At 24.9% G+C, this 27,049-nt stretch overlaps 1 protein-coding gene across 6 annotated transcripts in view; it reads right to left on the reverse strand.

Moving 5' to 3' along the window:
- The window catches only part of LOC135949434 (very low-density lipoprotein receptor-like), a 439,308-nt gene that overhangs the window by 56,684 nt on the left and 355,575 nt on the right, over nucleotides 1–27,049 (reverse strand). For 4 of the 6 annotated variants that reach the window (XM_065498994.1, XM_065498996.1, XM_065498997.1 and 1 more), the window contains exons 4-9: nucleotides 22,128–22,250; nucleotides 19,761–19,984; nucleotides 6,401–6,665; nucleotides 6,087–6,309; nucleotides 4,574–4,909; nucleotides 387–605 (exon numbers count right to left, since the gene is read on the reverse strand). In XM_065498994.1, coding sequence (XP_065355066.1) covers nucleotides 387–605; nucleotides 4,574–4,909; nucleotides 6,087–6,309; nucleotides 6,401–6,665; nucleotides 19,761–19,984; nucleotides 22,128–22,250 — 1,390 coding nt within the window. The remainder of the gene's footprint in view (nucleotides 1–386; nucleotides 606–4,573; nucleotides 4,910–6,086; nucleotides 6,310–6,400; nucleotides 6,666–19,760; nucleotides 19,985–22,127; nucleotides 22,251–27,049) is intronic. The other 2 variants (XM_065498995.1, XM_065498999.1) reach the window with 1 other exon arrangement.

The raw sequence follows: 27,049 nt of genomic DNA on the forward strand, positions 1-27,049 counted from the left end.
CATGCTTAAAATAAGCATATTACATTGTACAGTGGGTATTTGGCCATATTGGTTTTTATTACAATGCCGTGTTTTGTTGTTTGGTCCTGTTTTTTTTGGTTGTTTGTTAAAACTTAAGTCTGAAGGAGGTCATGTCATATACTTCTCTTTTTTCTGCAAATTTTTTTATCATCAGCAGCATCATGTCAAGTGTCAATCAAGGGATATTCTTTTTTTTTGTTGTTATTTTGTTACCACATTTTGTAGCTATATATTTTTTTTTTTGCCAACAATATTAAGTGTTGTTTGTCTGCTATCGTATGTTTATGTGGTTGCTGTCACTTTTTGTTGTTGTTGTTGTTTGTTTTGTTTTTGTGTTTTATTGTACTCTATTCATATTCACTTACCCTTCAATGGGATCCAATGCTATTGAACGTGGTATATCCAATTCATCTTCTATGAGCACTTTACCCATATTGCCATCAAAGTTTGTCAATTCAATGGTACATCTGTGGGTATCCGTAAAGTATATATGATTGTAAATCCAATCGACAGCCAAACCATCTGAGGTTACTGTATGCTCTTTCAGTACAATTGTTTTATCGTTGCCCTCATCAATGGGTGCTCTATGTGATGGTGGAAAAAAATAAACAAACACAGAGAAAAAAAAGGAAACAATAAAATGAACAATGAGTTTACTAGTTCTTTTTTAAATTAATTTAAAATGTTATTCAGCATAAAAATAACAATTTAATGACATTTTATTAAAAAAAAATATATAAATTCTTAACTAGTTTGACAATACCAACTTGGGCTATAAATTTGTTACAGTTCACAACACTAAATTATTTATAAACTGCGCCATTAAATTTTAAGCAAATTTGAAATTTATTACTTTTCAAATTAATCAAATATTTAAGAGTTTTTTTAATTGATTTTAAAATCCCATCCCTGTTAAGTAAAACAAATCTTCTAGAAACTACTCATTAATATTTAAAGCACATTTTTCCTAGTTTTTAACACAATTTTTATAACAATTTAAAAAAATATTTAATTTTGTTGACTTTTCAGAAAAAAATTAAAATGTTTCATCTTAACACTACTTTAAATTTTGACACATTAAAGAAAATTAAAAAAATCAGGCATTATTGTAAAGCTTATAGTGTAAGCTTTTTGAATTATATAAACAACATAACTATTTTACTTTTGAACATATCAATTTCTGTAAAAAATTGGATTTGGTGCAAATGTTCAAAATTTTTAGAGTCATTTTCAACTATCTTAAATTACCATATAAATAAAGATATTGTTTAAAATTTGTATTTTATATTATTGGCAGTTATCTCAGCTTTTATTTGCAATACAATTTTTAAGATTATTGTAATTTTTATAGAACAAAATTTTAAAAATACTAAAATTTTGAGGAAAATTTTAAATAAAAATTTATATTTTTAAGACCAAATCTTCTAAAAACGGAAACTAAAAAAACAACTTATATATTTATAAAGTTTATATTTCCAATTAAAAAAAATTATACAATTTTTTCGATTTTTCAGAAAAATTGAAAAATTTTTAATTTTAACTCTTTTTTAAATATTAACACATTGAAAGAAAATTAAAAAATTAGGCTTGATTATAAAGCTTATAGTGTAAGCTTTTGGAATTACGTAAGCATTGTAAGAATTTTTCATTTAAACACCTAAATTTCTGTAAAAATTTAAATATGTTGCAGATGTTCAAAATGTTTAGATTAATTTTCAACTGTCTAAAATTTCCATACAAATACAGATATTGTTTAAAATTTGTATTTTATATTATTGGCAGTTATCTCAGCTTTTATTTAAAACACAATTTTTAAAATAATTATAATTTTTATAAAACAAAATTTTAAAAATACTAAAATTCTAATGGAAATTTTTAAAAAATTTTATATTTTTATTTAAAAGAAATATTATAAACTTAATGGCTTTTATTTAAAATTTGTGGTAAATTTGTCCTTAAAACAGTTTTTCAATGGCTTTTATTGAAAATTTGTGGTAAATTTGTCCTTAAAACTGTTTTTCGGATCATAATAGAAAGTCACTTTTGAATGGCTTTATATATTTTTTTTTTAGAATATATTTTAAAATCCCATCCCTGATAAGTTACCTATCGCTTCAATTCGTTTTAAACAATAATCTAAAAACAACTGTTTTTTTCTGAAGGCTATTTCAACTCCTTTATCACTATCATTTATCACAAAATTATTAATTTTGACAATTTTTAACAAATATTTCCAGATTTTTCATATTTGATCTTCTTTAAATATTGGAATATAGCAACAAATTGTGAAATTTTGGTATTCTTAAAAAGCTTGCTTTCCGTACCTTTAAATAAATATAAGTAAAGGTAATATTTTTGTTTTTATAAAGAAATTGTTGCTGCAAATTTAAATTTGTTTGAGATTTTTAAAATTTTTAGAGTCATTTTGATCTGTTAAAAATGTCCATACAAATAATCACTTTTCTTGTAATTTGTATATAGTGTTGTTGGCAGTTGTCTTAAGTGTTATATGACACACAAACTTTAAAAATATTTTAATATTTATAAAACAAAATTTTAAAAAAACTAAAATTCTAAGAAAATTTTGGGGGAAATTTTTTATTTTTTTTACAAAAAATAAATGAAAATATTTTGATTTTATTTAGATATGTTTGTGAATTTTCATTAAAAAATAAAGTCCTTTTTGTGTTCTACAAACCAATCACTTAATTAGAAAATTTGTATGAAAAATTTTCTAAAATTATTTATGAAGTAAGATTATTTTAAAACACAATTGCTCAATCTCATCCCTATAAAAACAAATAGAAAACTTTAGAACAACTTTGAAAAGCAATTGTTTTCAAAATGCTTAAAATTTTGAACTTTTTCAGAAATTTTAAATTTTTTTCCAAGTTTGAGTGTTTCAAATTTTTTATGTACCATAAAATTTGAAAAGCTTGTTTACAATATAAAGCTTGTTTTTTAAGCTTTTAAATAAATATAAATTATTAAAATATTTTTGTTTTTATCAAAGAAATTTTCTTTATAAAGAGAATTTACTCTAGATTTTCAAAATTTGTAAAGTCATTTTAACTTGACTTATTGAAACAAAAAAATACAGATTTTGGTTTTTATTTGTATTTGGAATTATTGGCAGTTGCTTCAAGTTTTATAGAAAATAAAATGTTTCTGAATATTTAAATATTTATTTAATAATATTAAGAAAATACAAAAATTCTGGGAAAAATTTTAAAAATTTTCAAAGTTTTATTTTGATTAAACATTTAAGTGAAATAAATTAAATCAAATTTTTTTAATTTTTTTGGTTATATATAAAATTATCTCCTTCTAAAATAAATTTCTAGATAATAATTTTGAAATTTAAAAAAAAGTATTTTAAAAGAAATAGCTATTGTTTTATTTAAGTACATTAAAACTACTAAATAATAATGCCTTTGTCTAATTTCTTTGATAAATTTAATTTGTTTATTATTATTTAAAATCAAAATTAATTAATTTAGTCAACTTTTAATCCTCAAAGCCCTTCACGCATTTTAGTCATAAAATCTATTTAAAATTGCCCTCTCCTTTACAATTAACCTTTTTTCAAACAAAAGTATATGTTTGATTAAGAGAAAATTTCAATTAAAAAGCTACCTTTAGAAAAAAAAAACACACAAAAGACCTCCTATGGTTTTTCATTTGTTTCACATTAGAAGCCTTTGCTTAGATCAGGGGTGCTCACAAGTTCCTTATGGAAGAGTAAATACCAATACATTTAAAGAAAAACTACTTTTTATTCAATATTTGTTGTTGTTAAAACCAATTCATACAAAGAAAAAAAAACTCACTTTCAACACACACATCTTTAAAATATCATACGATAAACAAAAACAAAATCTACATGGATGATCGCAGTCGTCAATGTTTGCCAGCAATGCATACGAAAGTGTTGTTGCTTTCAACATGCGTGTATTCAGTGAAGAACGACAAAAAAAATAATAAGACAAAGTTGTTTGTGTATTTTGTATTGCTAGTGCTGAGTGCTCTAGTGAGTATACAAAACACACAGCCTATAGCTAAGAGCAATTACAAAAACAAAAGAGTACCAAGAGTATAGGGCTTGGGCATGACTGGCTTAGATTTTAAATTGCGATGCCTCAAAACTCATATGAAATAGTAGAGACACATAAACAATAAAGCTGTCTTTGAAATAAACAAAAATTTAATTAAAACACAATGAAATTGTCCACAGCTTCATTGACATGTTGAGCATTGAAACAAAAATCAAATACAGGAAGTAGACAGCAGTAATTCAACCCTTTTTCTAAAATTCTTAAACAAGTACCATTGTAATATACAATATAAGCCTTCCTCTCCCACCATTTTACCACCTTTTAAAATCTATTTATATATTCATGGAATTTTTACTTATACAACCTTTCCCCCCACCATCATACACTAATTTCTAACAAAAATAATAAACCGCGTCAAAAATCATTGTATACTTAGTAAAATTTGTTGTGTTGTATAACTGGAAGGCAGTCATTCATTTAGAAATTTCCGTACTTACTTGTAAATGCTTTGTGTGGTCACATCACTCCAGAATATCATGCCGGTGCGAAATACAAAATCCAAAGCAGTCGCTGATTTTGTATTATTCACAATTGATGTCATCTCCATATGATCCAAAGCTATTTTGCGTATATCATGACGACGTGCCAGCAGTAGTGATGCATGTCCTTCTGTTGCCTTACAGCGTGTATGATTGCGTGGATCACGCATATAGCCATCCATGCACTCACATTTATAGCCACCAATTTCATTAATACAAATTTGTGAACATGCTCCTGGATTTTGGGCACACTCATCAATATCCACACAGGATTTATTATTAATTAATTTGTACCTGCAGAAATCAACAAAACAAAAAAAAACACATAAAATGATAAATATAAATACAAATTTTGTGTAAATATTGAAATTAAAACATGGCCATAGGGATTTAAAAGAGCAGCAAACATATGTTCGAGTGTTTTCTTTAATGAAAAAGTTATCAGAAACATAATGGGTAGGAAAAATAACAATTTCATATAATTATAGAAGACAATTTGTAGATTTTTGAAGGTATTTATATGGAAAGTCCTTTTAAGGATCTGATAATTTAAAAGATTTATATCGATTTCATTCTAAAAAGCGATCAATAAAAGTTCTTTTAATTGTAGCTTTCAATTCTTAATTTGTTTAAAGTTTTGGACAAACTTTAAATTAAAAAAATTTATTGGAAATTTAAAACAGTTTTGCAAATATCTCTTTAAATGCTTAAGAAACATTCCCATTGTTATATATGAAATAAAGGCAGTGGGCTCTGGTTTTTATATTTAACTAGCTTAAAGATCATATTAGAAATTTCTTTAACTAACTTAAAAACTAAAAATCTAATGAAAGTTGGCGTTTCAATAAAATAAAAATTTTATGAAAATTTATTAATTTGATTCCAACAAAAATTATTTCGGCTTATAAAGCAAGTCCATTTCAATTATTTGGTAAAATATTGTAAGAAAAATTCATTAAAAATATACAACTTTTTAAATTTTTGTAAAAATTTTTACTATTTTTTCAGTTTAAGCTTCAATAATAATTATAAAAATAACTTATTTTAAAACAAACTTTCATTGCCATAAAGCTCATGTTCTAGGCTATTTATGTGAAACAAAATTTATAATTATTATCATTTTCAAATAAAAAATAATTTCGAAAATTAAAATTTTTCCATTTCTTAAATAATTTAAAGGGTCATTTTGACCTTACCCGGATTTGCCAAAGGAAAATGGTTTTGTTAAATATTTTACTTTAGAATTATTGGCAGTTGTAACTAGTTTTAAAAGCCTTTAAAGTTTAATAACTTTTTGAAAATAATTTTAAAACAATTTATAAAAAACTAAAATTCTGATAAAAATTTAAAAAAAAAAATTTTTCGACATAAAATTTTTTTTAAAGATAAATTGGTATTTCACTAGAAATAATAAAAATAGAGGTCTAATTTAAACCAAAACTATTTCCTAAAGACCTGAGTATCCACTTACCCCGTTTCGCATTCACATTTAAAACCTATGGGTTGATCAATGCACTTGTGCATGCAGCCACCATTATTTGTGGAGCACTCATTTATATCACATTTATTGGCTGGCTCATCTTCACCATCCGGACAGTCTTTATGTTTGTCACATACTTTGGCAAGAGCAATACATTGACCGCCACCGCAATCAAATTGTGTGGTAGTATTACATACAGTTTCCTTATGAATGCCTGTAATAAACACATTAACACAATTTATATTTTTATTGTAATTTATTGGCAATTAAAATCTGTTTAAATTTTTGCTGCACTACTAGCTTACCACAATTAAGTTCATCACTTTTGTCAGTACAATCGAATTCACCATTGCATATAAGATGTCCGGCAATACAAGAACGATCGGCACATTGAAATTGATCCGGACGACAGGTGTTATTTTTACAATTTTGGTCGACCTCATCATCACAACCAGGACAATCGCATTCACCATCACACAACCAGCTGGGATGTAGACAGGTAATACGATCCTTGCACTGGTATTCATGGCCTAGACAGGGTGTATGAGTTTCGGTGACATTGCGACAATTCTGGAAAACAGACAAATTATAATGATATTAAGTGTTGAAGTAATTTGTAAAGATTTTTAGTTATCTCTATCTAACTTTATTAATAAATAACATTGTTGTTAACATTTCTTTATAATTTGTATAAATATTAATATTTTTCGTGTTTTTAGGTAAAAATTACTGATTTTTTATTTATTTAATTTATTTTTGTTACTATAAAATTAATGATTTTCAAAATATTGATATCATTACAAACATAATTTTATAAGCTTCCCGACACCTTAAAACCTCTTTTAATTTCCCATTAAATCAGTGAAATTTTTAATGATTTATAAACTTTATATATTTTTGAAAAATTTTGAACACTATTTTGAAGAGTTTAAAATTTACAGGTTTAGTTGGATTTTCAATATTTATTTTGGTCAGCAATATTGGCAGCTGTTTCTAGATTAATATGCTACAAACATATTAATAATATTTGACAATTTGTTTAACATTCTTTACAAAAAACTAAAATTCTGTTGAAAATTCAAAATTTTTTCTAAATAATTTTTTTATAAAAATGTTTACAAAACTCTATAAAAATGTATTATTTTGTAAAATTTGTGAAAATCCAACTAAAATTACCAATGAATTTTTTTATTAGTGCAACAAAATAAAAATAAATTCCACAAGTTTTTTAAAAAATTTGGATTTTGCTTATTAATTTTTGGTACTATATTTCATGATTTTTCAATCTTATGTTAATTGTTAATGAACCTAAATGATTTTAAATTAGTTCTAACAAAAGTTTCAAAAATCTTCAGAAATTTTCTAGATTTTTATTAAAAAATTTTAAGGTCATTTTGCAGAATATAAGTTTTGCTCATTAACTAGGATTTTAACAATTTATTTTACTTAGAATTATTGGCAGTTATTTGAAGTTTTAAATGCTATTAATTATGTTAAATTATTTGGAAATTTGTTTAACACTTTAATCACAAAACTAAAATTCTGATGAAAAAAAATGTATTAAAATTTTGTTAAATGTTCAATTCATTGAAAAGCCCATTACCATTAAAATATTATAAGCAGTAAAAGAGCTCAACTAAACTAAAATAAAAATACATATTTTTTTAATTCCTCATTTTATTTAGTTTTTCTATTTCCTTTTAAACGCTCCATTATCCATTTTTAATGGTTTTAAATAATGCCTACTACCACAGTAATTCCCTTATACAAGCAATAAAGCTAAAATAATGCACAGTTTAATATATTTGTATTTTTCCCAGCCGCCCAAATGTATGCTGCAACTGACATCATTTGCTTTTAATGCATGCATAAATAACTGTAGTAATATAGTAAGTATATTTTCATATTGTTGGCTTTTATTATAATTAAAACAGAAAATAGTAATAATAACAAGCAAAAATAATTTCACCCAGTAAATGCGCTACATTTCCGGGGAAGTGTTGTTACGAAATGTATAATAACATATACAAGTTTAATAAAATCCTTAATAGTAAACATTACTCTTGCTGGTGGGTGGGAAAAATGGTCAACTATTGCGTACATAAGCAGACTTAAATGAAGATAAAATGTTGAAAATAATAATAAGAATTAAAAAAATTTTAAACAAATGAGATCAATTGGAGTAAACGTTTTATTTGTTGTTATCAACTATAAGCAACAACATTTTGCTCTGATGTAAAACTACTTATCTATTGAGCTTTTGAATCATTAAAAATTTTAAAAAAAATTTTACTTCATACATTTCTCCAAAATTTTCAGGGTCATTTTGGAGATGACCAATTCATTATATCTAATATGATTTTTGTTATTTATTTTAGCTACATTTATTGGCGATTGTCTCTGCTTCTAAATACTATTAAATTTGTAAATCTCTTTGAAAATTTCTTGAACACTTTAAACAAAAAACTAAAATTCTAAGGAAAAATTGAATTTAAAAAAAAATTGTTTGGGACTTTTTTCAATTAAAAAATTATAATTATAATTTCGTAATATTTATAACAAAAATCCATTAAAATTAGTTAATAATTTCATGGTTTTGTGTAAAATATAAAATTTTAATGTTTTTACGCCCATTTTACTAAAAATTGGATTTTGTTCATTTTCTACAAGCTTTATATTTAAAATATTTAACAATCTTTTACTGCTTTTAAATAGCAAAATTTGTGGGTATTTTATAGCCCTAAATAATTTAAATTAGTTCCTAATATAAACTTTTCAAATTAGCTATAATATGAACATCATACATTTTTAAAAAATTTAGAGGGTCATTTTGAAAGAACTCAAATCTGCACCTGGAAGAGGATTTTTTTAATTTATTTTAGTGGAGAATGTTGGGAGTTATTTCTATTTTCAAATCTAATTGAATTTGTAAAAATCATTAAACTTTTGTTTAACACTTAAAATAAAAAACTAAAATTCTGTTCAAATTTACAATTTTTCAAAATATAATTTTTAAGAAAAATGTTGCCAAAACACTTTAAAAAATTTAAAATTAAATTTTTTAGTAATAGTTGTATAGATATAGATAAAATTAGTTAAAAAACTACTTATATTTTGTGTAACTAAACTCAAATTTTCAAGTTTTTTCCCTGAATTTTCTAATATTTTGATTTTCTTCTTTTTCTACAGTTATTCAGTTTTAAGTACATTACAAATTTTTGATGTTCTTAAATTGCCCATTTATTTGTCACAGTATTACTGCAAACAAATTATATTAATATACAAGTAAAACTTAAAAAAATTGCAAAAATTTTAAATACATACATTTTTCTAAAATTTGTAAGGTCATTTTGGATGGCCTCAAATCTACATTTCAGATAAGGCTTTTGTTATTTACTTTATGTGGCAATGTTAGCACTTCTTTCTAGTTTGAGATGCTATGAAATTTGTTAATAAATTTTTAAGTTTGATTAACAGGGCAAACAAAAAACAAAAATTCTGTAAAAAAAATAAATTTTTAATGAATGAATATGATAGATAAATCTTTAAAATTTCTATAAAAGCCTAAAAACTAGTACAGTTTAGTAATTAATTACTTAAACTTAATTTAACTCAGTACATAATTTTATTGTTGTTCCTATATAAAATTAAATTTTCAAGATTTTTCGTAAAATTTTCTAATATTTTGAATTTGGTAATTTATTTCAGGTGTTATGTTTCCAAAATTTTACAAACACTTATTGCTACTAAATTGCTTATTTATTTGTCACTTTATTGCTGTAAACAAATTTAATTAATTTTCTTTTCAAATTTAAAAAATCTGCAATAATATTAACCTCCCATATTTTCCCAAAATTTTGAAGGTAATTTTGACAGGCCTCAAATATATAATTGAAATAAGCTTTTTATAATTTATTTTACTTAAGATTGTTGGCAGTTGTTTCTAGTTTTAAATGTTATTCATTATATTTAAATATTTAAAATTTTGTTTAACATTTTAGTGTAAAAACTGAAATTCTGTTGAAAAATAAAATTTTGAATGATTAAAATTTTTAGGAAAAATTTAGCAAAATTCTATAAAAACCTAAAAACAATTGTAGTTTATTAATTAATCAACTAAACTTGATTAAATATAGTACATAATTTTATTGTTGTTCCTATATAAAATTAAATTTTCAAGATTTTTCGCAAAATTTTCTAATATTTTAAATTTGGTAATTTATTTCAGGTGTTATGTTTTGAAAATTTTACAAACATTTGTTGCTACTAAATTGCTTAATTATTTGTCATTTTATTGCTGTAAACAAATTTAATTAATTTTCTTTTCAAATTTAAAAAATTTGCAATAATATTAACTTCCTATATTTTCCCAAAATTTTGAAGGTAATTTTGGCTGGCTTCAAATATATACTTGAAATATGCTTTTTATAATTTATTTTACTTAAGATTGTTGGCAGTTGTTTCTAGTTTTAAATGTTATTCATTATATTGAAATATTTAAAATTTTGCTTAACATTTTAGTGTAAAAACTGAAATTCTGTTGAAAAATAAAATTTTGAATGATTAAAATTTTTAGGAAAAATTTAGCAAAATTCTATAAAAACCTAAAAACAATTGTAGTTTATTAATTAATTAACTAAACTTAATTAAATATAGTACATCATTTTTCTGTTGTTCCTATATAAAATTAAATTTTCAAGATTTTTAGTAAAATTTTCTCATATTTTAATTTATGTTTTGAAAATTTTACAAAATTTTGTTGCTACTAAATTGCTTATTTATTTGTCACTTTATTGCTGTAAACAAATTTAATTAATTGTCTTTTTAAATAAAAAAAATTTGCAATAATATTAACTTCCCATATTTTCCCAAAATTTTTAAGGTAATTTTGACAGGCCTCAAATATATAATTGAAATAAGCTTTTTATAATTTATTTTACTTAAGATTGTTGGCAGTTGTTTCTAGTTTTAAATGTTATTCATTATATTTAAATATTTAAAATTTTGTTTAACATTTTAGTGTAAAAACTGAAATTCTGTTGAAAATTTTTTTTTTAAATGATTAAAATTTTTAGGAAAAATTTAGCAAAATTCGAAAAAAAAACTTAAACAAATTTGTTTGTTAGTAGTATGTATAAAGAAATGAATTAAAATTTGTCTTACTTTTTACATTTTCAGAATTTTATTGTTCTTCTTTTTTCTTTCAAACTAATAAATATCACATTTTTCTTTACATTAATGTGTAGTAGAGAAACCACCTTTATTCCTTAACCAAAGTTTTAGTGAATTCAAAGTTTATTAAATTAACTTAAAACATTTACTAGCAATTTTAAGCTATAACTATAAAAAACTTTAGTTTGTTACCAAAATTAAAAAAAATAATAATAAATGCCTTAAAATATGCAAGTATCTAGTTTTTCCTTTTAACATAAGACTAAAACTACAATTTGATTTCTCCCCCTCTATCGCTTGCAACAATGAGAAATTTATGTTTAGTTGCCTGCCGGAATGAAACAGGAACTCCTAAACAATTGTTGCAGAAAAAAAAGGAATTGAAAAAAAAAACTTTTAAAAATTTTTATTTAAAGAATAGTTGTATGCTATACAATTCCTGGCATACTTTAAGTATGATAACAAAGTACATTTCTACATTTGTTGTTATTCCTATAATATATACAGTTGGTGTAGTTGTTTTTTCTAGTTTCCATCAAATAAATTTTGTAGCATCGAGCAAAAATTTTTATTCCCTTTACTCAAACACAATCATGAAAACGGATAGAAATGGCCACATATATACATATAAAAAGGATCTGTTGTGTATCTTTTATTGTAGTTCTATGATTGTTTTATAAACTCTCCTTGTTTTTTTTGTATTTTTTTAGTTCTACTCCTGTTAGGAAACAAAGGCTACACTAAAGTTCAAGCTCAATGCCTGAGGGATGTAAAGCATGTGTATGGTTTTGTGTGGGCATTATTGCAGTACAGGAAATGCACCAACATTGACTCAACTTTTGGTTTGTAAAAACATCCTGAAAGCTTTTTTTTGGGGATTTTTAAGAATTTCCAGAAAACAAAGCAAGAACTATGAAAATGCAGAATCAAATAAAATATCATCATCACAGACCAGAGAGTTTAAAGGCAGTTTAGAGATGGGTGAGAAATTTAAAAATAAGTTTTCTATTTTCAAAGAAAATTTGTGTTAATCTAACACAGAGTTTGAGATTTCTCAGCCATACCTCTTTAATAGAAAGGAATTTTGTTTTTGTGTGCCATAATAAAACAAGCCAGCCATGCAACCCTGGAACAAACCAAAAGTTTCCTTTCAATGCATCGATGGTCACCAAAGTCCGCAAGTAATCTAAGCAATCAGCATTTTCATGAACATTTTCATATTGTTTTTGTTATAGTCAGCATTATCAACATCATCGTAGTTGTCATAGAATTTATATTTCTACCAGAACAGTCTATACCAAACAGCCAGCCAGCCAACTAGCCAGGCTATTGGTTTAAATGGAAACTTATAAAACTGTTTGCTTTTGGCCCAAAGGCTTGTATTAATTACCACATAAATTAAATTAGTTTTTTCCATCTTGTTTTTGCTCTACTTCTTCCACTTGTCTCCTAAACAATCTTCAAAAGTTTCTTACACAAAAAGTTTTTAGGCCAAAAGAAAGATTTTTTCCAAAAAAAAATAGCTGATGACACTAATATTTTAAGCTGTAGATATGAAGAAATATAATATTTGCAAATAATTGTATTAAATATTAACAACAAATTTCTATTTAAATTGATGTAAATACAAAATTTAAGCTAAACTATTTTTTCTATTGCTTGCAAAAAAAAAAGTTTTTTTCTTTTGCTGAAAAATTTTTAATATGATTCGTTTAAATAGTAGTTGTAGCTTAAAAGTATGCAACAAAATAGTTTTGTAATTATATTACGGAAATATGCAATAAATTTTAAGTATAGCGCAATTTTCTTAAGTGGATTTTTATCAGTGGAATTTAAAATGTTTTAAAATAAGTATAAAAATAGTTTTGTGAAATTCATTTAAGGAATAAATGCAATTAAACAAGTTGGGTATAATCCTAAGTTACTAAAGAATAAATTGTTTTACAATATAAAGCAGTTTAATAAAAATAAATTAAAAAATTTCGAAATTTTAGTAAATTTTACTGATTTTTCATGTTTAATCCTTAAATATGGCTACTATATTTTAAGTATTTCAAATAAATTGTATAGCATTAAATAGCTAATTTAATGGTTGTTTTATTATTGTAAACTATTTTAGTTAATTTTGATTTTAGTTTGAAATTTTCTCTTAAAATATCAACTTCAAAAAATTTTCCAAAATTTTTAGGGTCATTTTGGAGAGGCCATATTCTACACGTGGGAAAAGATTTATGTTATTAATTTTAGCCAGCATTATTGGCAGTTATGTCTAGTTTAAAATGATATTAAATTTGTAAAATAATTTTAAAATTTTTTTAGCACTTAAAGCAAAAAGCTAAAATTTTGTGCAAAAATTTAATTTTAAGTGATTAAAATTTTTTAAGAAAATTTTAAAATTTATAGAAAAACCCTACAGCATTCGTTAATAATGGAAATTTATAAAGAGATAATTTCAAATTGGGTCATATATTCGGAAGATTTTATCAAAAAAAGGACAAATTTTAAATTCAATTAATATAATGGTAACCAAGGATATTGAACAAAACGTTATATCCGCGAGGTTTTGCTCTTCAATTTGATTTTGACTCGGAAGACAAAGATCGCACAGGCCAGCCAAAAAAGTTTGAAGACCAAGTAAAAAGAGCATCCAAAAGCAGTGGGTACTATACGAATTGAAGACTTTGAAAGACTATTTTCCATATCCGAAATGATGTTGGAAAGCTATAAAAGATTACGATAACCCGAAACCTAAGAGATCTTATGTGAAGCCCGGCCGAACATCCGAATCGATATCAAATCAAATATCCATGACTCCAAGCTAATTTTGGTGTTTGGTGGGAGCAAACGGGTCCTATATATTATGAGCTACTGAAATATGGCCAGACCATCACAGGGAATCTGTACCAAATGCAACTGATTCGTTTGAAGCGAGCATTTGTCAAAAACGCCCAGAATATGCGGCCAGACATGATCGTAATATTCCATCATGACAACGCTTGGCCACATGTTGCAATTTAAAATGAAGTGGTTGGGAAGTTTTGCCTCACATGCTTAATAGTCCAGACCATGTCTCGTCCCACTACTATTTGAAGAAAGCTCTCTTTAGGATATGCATCACTTTTGAACGGAACATCCGAAATTTGTTCTTGGCCTGAGAATATGAGCCATTTTTTTTCTCGGAATCCATATGTTGTCAGAAAGATGGGAAAAGGTCATAGCTAACAATGGCCAATACTTTGAATAAATTTAATACTGCACAAATGTTTCAATATAAAAGCAAACAATTTGAAAAAATTCCGCATTTTTAAGTCATACACCCAATATAAAAATGTCAAACTAATTGTTAGTTATAAAGCAATAATTTATAATTAGTATATCATTTTTTTTGGTGGAAAAAATTTAAATTTTCACATTTTTTCGCCAACTTTACTAATTTTTCGATTTTGTTCATTCGCTAAAGGCATTATATATGAAATGTTTTGCAAACCTTAGGTGTTTTTAAATTACCCATTTATGTTGACCCTAATTACTCCAAAAAATTTAAATAATTTTCAATTTAATCTTTAAAAAATGCTATAATATTAATTTTATAAATTTTTTCAAAATTTTTAAGGTAATTTTGGATGCACCCAAATATACACATAAAATACAATTATAAATATTTATTTTATGTGGAATTGTTGGCAGTTGTTTCTAGTTTTAAATGCTATGCAATTTATTAAAATATTTTAAAGTTTGTTTAAAAATTTAAACAAAAAACTAAAATTCTGTTGAAAAAAAAAATTTTATAAATATTTTTTTTTTTAATTTTTTAAAATTCTATTAAAGTTTAAAAATAATTGTTCTTTAATAATATGAATAAAGAATAAATGCAAATTTAATATTTTTTAGTTTAAAAAAAAAATTATAGAGCCAAGGGAACTAACACAAAAGTAGCCATTCCTAGTTCCCAGGAGCAAGATACCACTATGTTTTATATAATAGTCTCTCATTTACCCTACTGATACTTAGGTAAATAAATAACTCTCAAATATTCTCTTGTTTAAACTTAAGCTACTTAAATTAAGTCTTTTAGTTTTCCTTTATGTTTATGCTAAATATTTTCCAACAAAAACTCAGTTTGTTAAAATTACAAAAAAAAAAACAAATAAATTTAATTTTTTCGAATCTCTTACACACAAAAACACAAACCCCAGTGTCTTCTGTTGTCCCTAGTTCTCTTACTCTCACTCTGTTCTAATTCATTAAGAAGTCCTGTTGGTAAGCGTAAGTAAGATTTTAATATAAAATCGAAATGTCATTTATTTAAAACCATTTTTTTCCTAGGAGAGAGGGCGAGAGGGAGCTCTACAAAACCTCAACAGAATTAAAATGTGCAACAAAAAAAAATGTGGAATAAAAACAGAATGTATGTTACAAATAGTTCTGGGTAAAACAAGGATATAAAGGATGAACAAAAACGCACACAAGATGTAATGGGTAAATAGTAATTTTGTTAAAAGAATACTGTTGTAGTTGTAGTGGTGGTATTACTTACACATTTACATTTACAAGTAATCTTACATACTTACATACAAACGTACTTAAATGTTTGCATAAAAACATATATAAAACAATGCACTCAAATTTACTTGTACAAAAAGACAGACAGAGCACAAGAAGTACACTAATGATTTTAATATAAGGGCACTTCGTTAAGTTCTAACAATATTTGATTTTCAAACTTACAACATTATTTGTTGACTTAAGATTATGTTGATTTTAAAGTTCCCTTTAATATGAGTTTTAAAGAAAAAAGGCAAACATCAATTTGAATTTAATCCTGTTGTTATAGCTATTTCACTGAGTGTAGCTAAGTCAATATGACTGTTTTTTCCTCATTCTGGAAAATATGTTTGTGTGAGAGTGTTTCCGCAACACACAATAAACAGTAATCCAATATGAATGCAAGTAGTAAATAGCAGCAGCAGCATGTAGTTGCTGTGGTAAGTAGTAGTGATATTGCGTACGGAATGTTGTAGTTGCAGCAACATGGTTGGGGGCTGCTTTAGTCATTTAATATACTAAGTAAATGTGGGTTGTTATAATACAATGCCATACATATGGAAATGTGCATTATATCTAAATATAAAAACCAACTACAAATTTAGTCTTAAAGATACTAATAGCTGTAATTGCTTAGAGGCAAATCAATCGAAGTTTTTTATACACAGTCTAGATTTAGCTTTAATTTTTTAACAGTTGTTTTGTAGCTTTTGTCGTGTAATATTTTAGGTCTTTATACAGTACAGGACAGTCATATTTCTGGATTTTATATAGTCATATTTCAGGTCTTTTTACAGACATATTTCTGGAATTTATACTGTCATATTTTAGCAACAATTCTAGGTCTTTATACAGTCATATTTCTGGACTTAATGCAGTCATATTTCAGGTCTTCATACAGTCATATTTTAGCATCAATCGTAGGTCTTTATACAGTCATATTTCAGGTCTTCATACAGTCATATTTCTGGACTATATCCAGTTATATTTCAGGACTTTATACAGTAACTTTTCAGGTCTTTGTATAGTGATATTTTAGCACCAATCGGAGGTCTTTATACTGTCATATTTCAGGCCTTTATACAGTCATATTCTAGCATCAATCGCAGGTCTTAATACAGTCATATTTCGGGACTTTTTACAGTCAAATTTTAGCATCAATATTAGGTCTTTATACAGTCATATTTCAGGACTTTATACAGTCATATTTCTGGAATTTATACAGTCTTTATATAGTCACATTTTAGCACCAATCGGAGGTCTTTATACAGTCATATTTCAGGACTTTATGCAATCATATTTCAGGTGTTTATACAGTCATATTTTAGCATCAATCGTTGGTCTTTATACAGTCATATTTTAGCATTAATCGTAGGTCTTTATACAGTCATATTTCATTTCTTTATACAGTATTTTTTCAGGTCTTTATACAGTCTTATTTTAGCATCAATCGCAGGTCTTTATACAGTCATATTTCTGGACTTTATACAGTCATATGTTAGCATCAATCGTAGGTTTTTATACAGTCATATTTCAGGTCTTTATACAGTAACTTTTCAGGTCATTATATAGTCATATTTTAGCACCAACCGGAGGTCTTTATACAGTCATATTTCAGGACTTTATACAGTAATTTTTCAGGTCTTTATACAGTCTTATTTTAGCATCAATCGCAGGTCTTTATACAGTCATATTTCTGGACTTTATACAGTCATATTTTAGCATCAATCGTAGGTCTTTATACAATCATATTTCTGGACTTTATACAGTCATATTTTAGCATCAATCGTAGGTATTTATACAACCTTTCTGGACTTTATGCAGTCATATTTCATCTGTTTATACAGTCATATTTTAGCATCAATCGTAGGTCTTTATACAGTCTTATTTTAGCATCAATCGCAGGTCTTTATACAGTCATATTTCTGGACTTTATACAGTCATATTGTAGCATCAATCGCAGGTCTTTACAGTCATATTACAGGTGTTTATACAGTCATATTTTAGCATCAATCGTAGGTCTTTACACAGTCATATTTCAGGTCTTTATACAGTTTTATTTAAGCATCAATCTCAGGTCTTTATACAGTCATATTTCTGGACTTTATACAGTCATATTTTAGCATCAATCGCATGTATTTATACAGTCATATTTCCGGACTTTATACAATCAAATTTAGCATCAATCGCATGTATTTATACAGTCATATTTCCGGAATCTCCGGTCTTTATTTCTGTACCCATATTTCTGGAATTTATACAGTCATATTTTAGCATCAATCGTAGGTCTTTATACCGTCTTATTTCTGGTCTATATACATTAATAAGCTGCAATCGTGGATATTTTTAAAGGCAGGTTTTAGCTTCGTTTATTTAAAATATTTCAATAATCTTTCCAGAATCTTCGCTGTAAAATGAATTTAACGTTATGTTACAATGTCCAAATGAAAGCGCGGATCGCGCTATAGCGTGTGTTGTGGCAAGGTATCTTAAGAGTTCCAACTGGGTATATCTTTATATATGACCAAAAATATATGTATGTATGATTACATACTATTAAATACAATATAAAAAGAATTTATTTAAAAGGTTCTAGCTTTTTGTTTTTGCTTATACAACTCTTTACTGTCCGCCAACTCAACCAAACCAGTCTGACAGCAGTCATCCCCTCAAATACCAGTCAGATAACTGACTAAACTAAAAGCCAGAGTTCAGCCAGAGCAGAACTAAGAATTTATTTCATAGTCAGAATATTTTTGTGTTGTATTCAAAGCTAAATTTCATGGTTTTGCGGTCACACTTTATTTAGGTTAAAATATTTGTTAGAAACAAAAAAAAATAAACAATTTAGAGTAATATTTTTGAATGCATCGAATTTTAGCTACCCTTCATTTTGGTATACTTTAGTGAAAAGGAAAAAATTAAAAAAAAAATATTTTTGGGAAATAATATTTTAAAAATAAAAAAATTTTAATTAATTCAAGAAATAATGTTCAACTTATTAATAGAAATTTGCTTATTTTGGTCCAATATCTAAGTGTTCATGTTAGGTCTGAAAAAGGTCTTTTAAATATCTTTCATTTGATATAAATATTGTGCAGGTGCAGAACTTAGTAGCCGACTATCCATAAATATTTCGGAAATCGAGGTTGCCGAGGTTTTTTGATCATATCTCAGCCATTTATGGATCGATTTCGCTGATTCCTAATGTATATCTGATGTATCAATATAACAATTGGGTACGTCACATATCTAGGGTATTTGGAAAGTTGATTTCCACTAACATACAAGGATCAACAATATATAAAATCGATGGTGTCGCAAATGGAATGACAAACATCTCTACCCTTACTCTACTCATGATGAAGAGTATTAAAAACTCTTTGTAACTAATGGCTAAAATACTCATTCATATACATCCAAACAAATCATACTGTTAGAGTAAAACTATTTTAAAATACATACAATGCAAGTGTATGCAAATTTGTAGTAGTAAAATAGTGAAATGTACAAGTATTCCTGTTGCCAGTTACAGTTTTAATACTGGCTCAGTCATGGTATTTAATAAATGAATGAACGAAATATAAATGTATACTATATAACTGATATATAAAAATAAAAACTTTAACTAAATAATAAAATAAAATTCTGAGAAGAAACAAATATACATAAATATTTATTAAAACAACCTTCAAAACTAACAAACAAATAACTTTTTAAAAATAGTTATAATAAAAATGGTTATTTCATGTACGACTGTCATTTGGTTTTAATGCAATTCATTAGAGACATTTGTTAAAAGAAATAATTTATAAGGATGTGGTAAAGCTTTTAAAGTACTAGTGACAGGTAAAAAATTAAATAAGAATTTGTAAATGTATAACCTTTACTATATTATAATGTTTGCTAAAACTTAAAATATTTAAAATTCAATTTTTCTCCACTTACCACTTCATCCGATCCATCATAGCAGTCCGGATCACCATCACACTTCCATTTCTTGTGGATGCAGGCACCATTTGTGCAAGTAAATTCATGAGCATCACAGGGCACTTTGGCACAATTCTTCTCATCGGAACCATCACCGCAATCATCGTCATGATCACACATCCAACGTTTTTGTATGCAGCGGCCATTGCCGCAAGTAAACTCATCCGAGCGACAAGTTTCATCTAAAAGTTGTGGAATGTTTTTTAAGGAGTAGAGAATAACACAAATATTAAAATGAAGCACTAGAAAAATTTTAATTAAATATTTAGCTTTAAAATGTTAACACAAGCTTTAGAATTAAGAAATCTATAAGGTTAGTTTACTATTAGTAAGTTAGTATTTTGGAAAATATGCAAACAGAGGAATTTTAAAGGAATTTACTACTGCTACTAAAAAAAAAATACAAAATATTATAAATAACATAAACTGTAATAAAATCCAAAACCATATGATAAATTGTTGGAATAAAATAGACATAAATTTAAAATTTTTCAATAATCCAATGTTTACTCTCAGTACAGGGCAACATTACCATTAATATCAAATTTGTTAAATATTTTGTAGCCAAATAATAACTTTATAACATTGTAAAGTCATATTTCGGGAATTTATACAGTCATATTTCAGGTCTGTATACCGTCATATTTCGGGACTTTATACAGTCATATTTTAGCTGCTATAATCTTATTTCTGGTCTTTCTACTGTCATATCTTAGCAGTCGTAGGCCTTTATAAAGTCTTATTGCGGGACTTTTTACCGTCATATTTTAGCATCAATCGTAGGTCATTATACAGTCAATTTCAGGATTATATAGCAATATTTCAGTATAAATCGAAGGGTTTAACAGTCATATTTTTGGACTTTAAACATTAATATTTTAGCATCAATCGTAAGTCTTCATAGAGCCATATTTCGGGACTGTCTACAGTCATATTTTAGTTCATTATACAGTCACATTTTACATTCCATCGTAGGTCTTTATATAGCCGTATTTCAGGACTGTCGTATTCAGGTCTTTATACAGTCATATCTAAGCATCCATCGTTGGTATTTATATAGTCTTATCTCTAGTCTTATAAAATCATATTTTAGCTTCAATCGTAGGCCTTTATACAGTCCTATTTCTGGTCTTCATACAGTCATATCCTAGCATCAATCGTAGTTCTTTATAGAGTCATATTTTAGTTCTTTATACAGCCATATTTCAGAACTTTATAACTCTTTGTAACTTTATAACATTATAATTTTATAATTTTACAATTGTATAACTTTATAACTTTATAACTTTATAACTTTATAACTTTATAACTTTATAACTTTATAACTTTATAACTTTATAACTTTATAACTTTATAACTTTATAACTTTATAACTTTATAACTTTATAACTTTATAACTTTATAACTTTATAACGTTATAACTTTATAACTTTATAACTTTATAACTTTATAACTTTATAACTTTATAACTTTATAACTTTATAACTTTATAACTTTATAACTTTATAACTTTATAACTTTATAACTTTATAACTTTATAACTTTATAACTTTATAACTTTATAACTTTATAACTTTATAACTTTATAACTTTATAACTTTATAACTTTATAACTTTATAACTTTATAACTTTATAACTTTATAACTTTATAACTTTATAACTTTATAACTTTATAACTTTATAACTTTATAACTTTATAACTTTATAACTTTATAACTTTATAACTTTATAACTTTATAACTTTATAACTTTATAACTTTATAACTTTATAACTTTATAACTTTATAACTTTATAACTTTATAACTTTATAACTTTATAACTTTATAACTTTAAAACTTTATAACTTCAAAACTTTATAAATTTTTTTCATTTCTTTTGTATTCAAAAACTAAAAAATTTTCCATTATAAGTCACTAAAAATAAAATTGTATAAAACATTTGTTTACAACAGAATATAAATAAAATTAGTTACAACCATAAAATCCATCACCAAGAGCTAAATAAGTAAAAAATACACAAAATTTATTAAACAATAAAACTAAATATTAAGCAAATAGACACAGTTAAATAGTGCAAATTACAGGAAACCAAATAATATTTCCTCAAAATGTGTGTGGTGTGCAAAATTAAAGTGCAATCTACTAATTGAGGTAAATTGTAGAGGAGACACAAAAGCCAAGTGTAACTTATAAACTATTTAAAGCCAACAAAATACATGTGTGTAGTAGTGTAGAAACTAAATAAGTGAATTTTTATTTAACAGAAAAACTACGACAACAAGAAATAAGAAATGGAAAAAAATTCTTTTGAATTTAAATCTTACTGCATGAAACCTCATCGGAACCATCTGAACAATCTTTACTTTGATCACACATCCAGGCCAAGGGTATACATTCACCCTCGCCCGATTTACAAGTGAATTCATCGGGGGTACAAGTTTTACTTTCTGCAATAAAAAAAGAAGGGAAACATTTTGATTTTTTTTTTTAAATACCAAATATAAGGAGAATAAAGTAGACAATGTGTGTGGGCTGAAAAGTGTTTTGATAAAAGTGTAGTATAAGTTAAGGAGGTTGGGTTTTCTAAAATTTATAGAAGGTGAACAGGTGTCATTTACAAGATGTATTATTTTTGTTGTCTTGTTTATTTATTTAAAATATATATATTTTCTTGAGGTCTGTTTAATTTCCTTTTTACCGGTTTTAATTACCTCATTATTTTTGTAATTACAGGTCATTTAAATTCGTTAATGATTTTCACAGAAAATTTGTTATTATGTCTCATTTAGCAGCAGCAAAAAAACTTAAACAAATTATTTTAATAAATATTTTTCTCACATAATTAATCTTTCATAAAAACACGCCAAAATGTTTGCTTTTAATTGTAGGTTTAAAATGATTTTTTGGGGTAATTTTTGCAAACATTTGATATGCATTATACATAAATTAAAAATTCTAATTTTAATTAATGAGTGTAGTTTTTTTTTGGTTTAAATCATGTGTGTGTTTGAAAGAATTTTAAAAATGTAAATACATTTAAAATGTTATAAATATTTTAGACATACGTATTTTATAGTGAAAATATTATATAAATATTTTTGTGGTTGATTATATAATTAAAATGTATGCATGTAATTGAAAATCAGTTAAACGTGGTGAAGAGTAGAAAATATTAATATTTGACAAATAAATTTTTAAATAAATAATTAATTTATATATATTTTACAATTAAGACACAATTTGCTTTACATTGATTATGTAGTTTTATCATCTCGAATTATTGGCTTCAAAATTACGGCAGGACGTAAAATAATATTATTGGAAAGAAGGCACAATTTCCTTAATATTGATATATAATATACATACAATTGAGACATTCAGCCTTATCATGTAAGGCGTAGTCGTTTTACGACAAGGACAGTTTCGTACTAGATTAATGAAACAGGTTGAATAATTTCTTTAATCTATTACGAAACTGTCGTTGTCGTAAAACGACTACGCCTTACATGATAAGGCTGATTAATTGGAATTTAATAAAATTTTACTTTTTAATGAAATATTTTTATAATTTCTAAAAAAAATAGTCCCTTTTTCTAAGAAAGTACTTTTTGTAAAATTTAAAAGTAATGGAAATACTACAAAATTTCAATAATTATTCAAAAACTAGTATAATTTCTCGTAAAAATACCAATTTAGAACATAAGTTTTAAAATAGTAGTAGAAATACTACTATTTTTTAAAAGTGCTTAAACACGAAAATACAAATTTGGTCTTAAAATACTACTATTTTTTACTACTTTTTTAATAAAAATATTTTTTTTTTGATTTTTAAAAAAAATTTGGAAGAAAATGTGTGAAAAAATTAAAAAAAAAATATTTTTATTAAAAAAGTAGTAAAAAATAGTAGTATTTTAAGACCAAACTACAACAAAACAATGTGTAAAATACAATTTTTTATAAAACTCGGAAATACAAATTTTTAAAAAAAAAAAATTAGAAGAAAATGTGTGAAAAAATTAAAAAAAAAAAAATATTTTTATTAAAAAAGTAGTAAAAATAGTAGTATTTTAAGACCAAAATACAACAAAACAATGTGTAAAATACAATTTTTTATAAAACTTGAAATTATTTTTCAAATACATACATTCATTTTTAAAAAAACTACCATTTTCAAAAAAAGTAGTAGAAATACTACTATTTTTTAAAAGTGCTAAAACTCGGAAATACAAATTTTTAAAAAAAATTTAGAAGAAAATGTGTTAAAAAAAAATATTTTTATTAAAATAGTAGTATTTTAAGACCAAACTACAACAAAAAAAATGTGTAAAATACCATTTTTTATAAAACTTGAAATTATTTTTCAAATACATACATTAATTTTTAAAAAAACTACCATTTTCAAAAAAAAGTAGTAGAAATACTACTATTTTTTAAAAGTGCTAAAACTCGGAAATACAAATTTTTAAAAATATAGGATATAATTTGAGGAAAAATTCGGAAAATATTTTGTTTTTGAAAAAGTAGCAGCATTTTAGTGTTTAAAATACTATTTTTTATAAAAAATTAAAATTCTTTCAAATGTAGTAATATTTTTTTAAAAAACTACAAACTTAGAAGAAAAGTTTAAAGAAGTAGTTAAAATACTACTATTTTTTAAAGGCAAAAAAAAACTTAAAAATAAAATTCGTTTAAAAAGTAGAACAACAAATATGTGAAATAAAATTAAAAACTATTTTTTATGAAAAAAGTAGTAGAAAATAAGATTATTTATGGTACAAAAGCAATAAATTGTATTAAATTCAATATGAACTACATTTTCTTGCAAAAATACAAAATTTTAATACAAGATTAAAAAAGTAGTAAAAATACTACTTTTTTTAAAAAGGCCAAAAATTTAAAAAAAAAACTTTTTCAAAAGTAGATAATAATAAATGTGTTAAAAAAAATGTAAAACAAAAAAGTTGGAAAAATTTGTTAAAAATAGTAGTATTTTTATACAAAATTCTTAAAAACTACTATTTTATATAACCTAAAATTGGTTTTCAAATTGTAATACTATTTCTTGAATAAAATGTAAAATTTAAACACCATTATATAATAGTAGTAAAAATACTACTATTTTTTAAAAGATAAAAAATTTTAAATTACAACTTTTTACAAAATTTGAGAACAAAAGTGTGTAAAAAAAGATAAAAAATTATGTTATTTTAGAAAAAGTAGTAACAAAATAGTAGTATTATTATGTGAAAGTGCTATGAATGTAGTTAAAATACTACTATTTTATAAAATGAAAACTTATATATGTAATACAATTTCTTGATAAACTGTGGAATTAGTATCAAGTTTAAAAAAGGTAGTAAAAATACTACTATTTTTTCAAGTGTGCAAATGTAAAATTAACAATTTTTTAAAGTCTGGAATATAAAATTTGTTAAATAAATCATAGAGTTATATGTACAAAATTTTAAAAAAGTGGTTCACTATTTTATAAACAATTCAACTTTTTTAAAAAGTAGGATTTCGAATTAGTTGAGAAAATTAAAAATTTAATTTTTTTGTCTTTAATGTCTAAAATGTTTTAAAAGTACACTACTGTTTTAATATTTATTGTAGAATAAATATTTGTTAGAAATTCTCTATTTTTTCCTTGTTTATCTTAATCTTAAATTTACCACATTTATTTTCTATTTAAATAAACTGACTTTAAATCTTTATTTGTTTTATCTGAGAACAGAGACATATATTTTCTTCCTACTCTTTCGCATTTTATTAAATGCCAATTTGTATTTACACAGGAAAAATACAGCAAAAACTAGAAAGCTTTGAATTTGCCTAAATGTATACTACAGATTTTGCGTATACTTTTATACAAACAAAAACCTACTTCATTTAAAAGCAGCTCCCCCACAATGCTTCAACACAAACACAGAAACATACATCTCCTGCTAGCAACCCAATTGACATAAAAATCAACACTACTTTTAGTTTTCTTCTCTACTCAAAGTCTATTACCTCGACTTTCCCCTCTTTGTCATTATTTCCTGCTTGTCACTACTGTATGTATGTATTTGCTTTTAACTGAGGTTAAAAATAAAATCATGAAGAATTTCCATTCTTCAGGAATTTCTTAAGTGTTTCATCATCAGGAATAATTGACTACTTAAGTGTGTGCGTGTATCTGTGTGTGTGTTAAACTATGACAGAGATAGAGAGGGAGAGAGTGAAAGTATATACATAAGTAGTATGTAGAGATGACATATATAAATTGTTTTTCAAATACTACACGTACATAGTTTTCTTTATTTAAATACACACATTTCCATTCCCACTTATACTTTTACAGAGGATGCATACAAAACACAACACACTTTTTAAAGTCATTTCTTATTAAGGACTTGACGTTTGTTTTTGGTATTTCTAGTAGTTTTTCTTGTTCATACCTACAATACAAACATAATTGGTAGCTATTGGAGCAGTTTAGTTTATGCTGACACAGAATTGTATTAAAATCTCCCCATAGTGTTTTCATCATAAGTGTGAGCGTGTGTGTGTGCTTGTGAGTTTGTGTCTTTAAAGCGGGGAAATCAAATTTGAAATTGCCTAGAATTCTATTTCATTCATCTTTCTCTTCAGGGTAATTGAAGACAACTACAAAGGAAACTGTCTATATTGATTATAGAAATCCAAGAAGAGAAAACTGAATTTTAATGAAAACAATAAAGAAAGAAAAAATAAATGAAAATAAAATTTAAACCAGGTTTTTAGGTGAAATGTTTCAGGCAAATGACAGCCAAGGTTACACAGCTATGAAAGTAATATAAATTTGTAAAATGAAAATCAAAAAATTGTTGGTGGAATTCTTTTTGTATTAGGAGGGGCAAATTTTAAATTATATGTTAAATATAAATGTGAAAAAATATTTTTGAAAAAATTAGTAAATAGTAGTAGTTTTTGGAACAAAGTTTTGTAAAAGTGAATACAAATTTTAATTATTTTTAAATAATAGTACAATTTCTTAAAAAAAATACAAATTAGAAAACAAATTTTAAAAAAGTAGTAAAAATACTACTATTTTTTAAAAGCTCAAAAATTAAAAAATATAACATTTTCAAAATGTATGTACATGAAAAATTGGTGAAAAAAATATTGTTTTAAAAAAAGTAGTATTTTTTATGTAAAAAAAATCAAAAAAGTAGTTAAAATTTTACTATTTTATTAAAACCGAAATTAGTTTTCAAAAAGGAAT

Source organism: Calliphora vicina, chromosome 1 (genome assembly GCF_958450345.1).
Source record: "Calliphora vicina chromosome 1, idCalVici1.1, whole genome shotgun sequence".
Classification (NCBI taxonomy): domain Eukaryota; kingdom Metazoa; phylum Arthropoda; class Insecta; order Diptera; family Calliphoridae; genus Calliphora; species Calliphora vicina.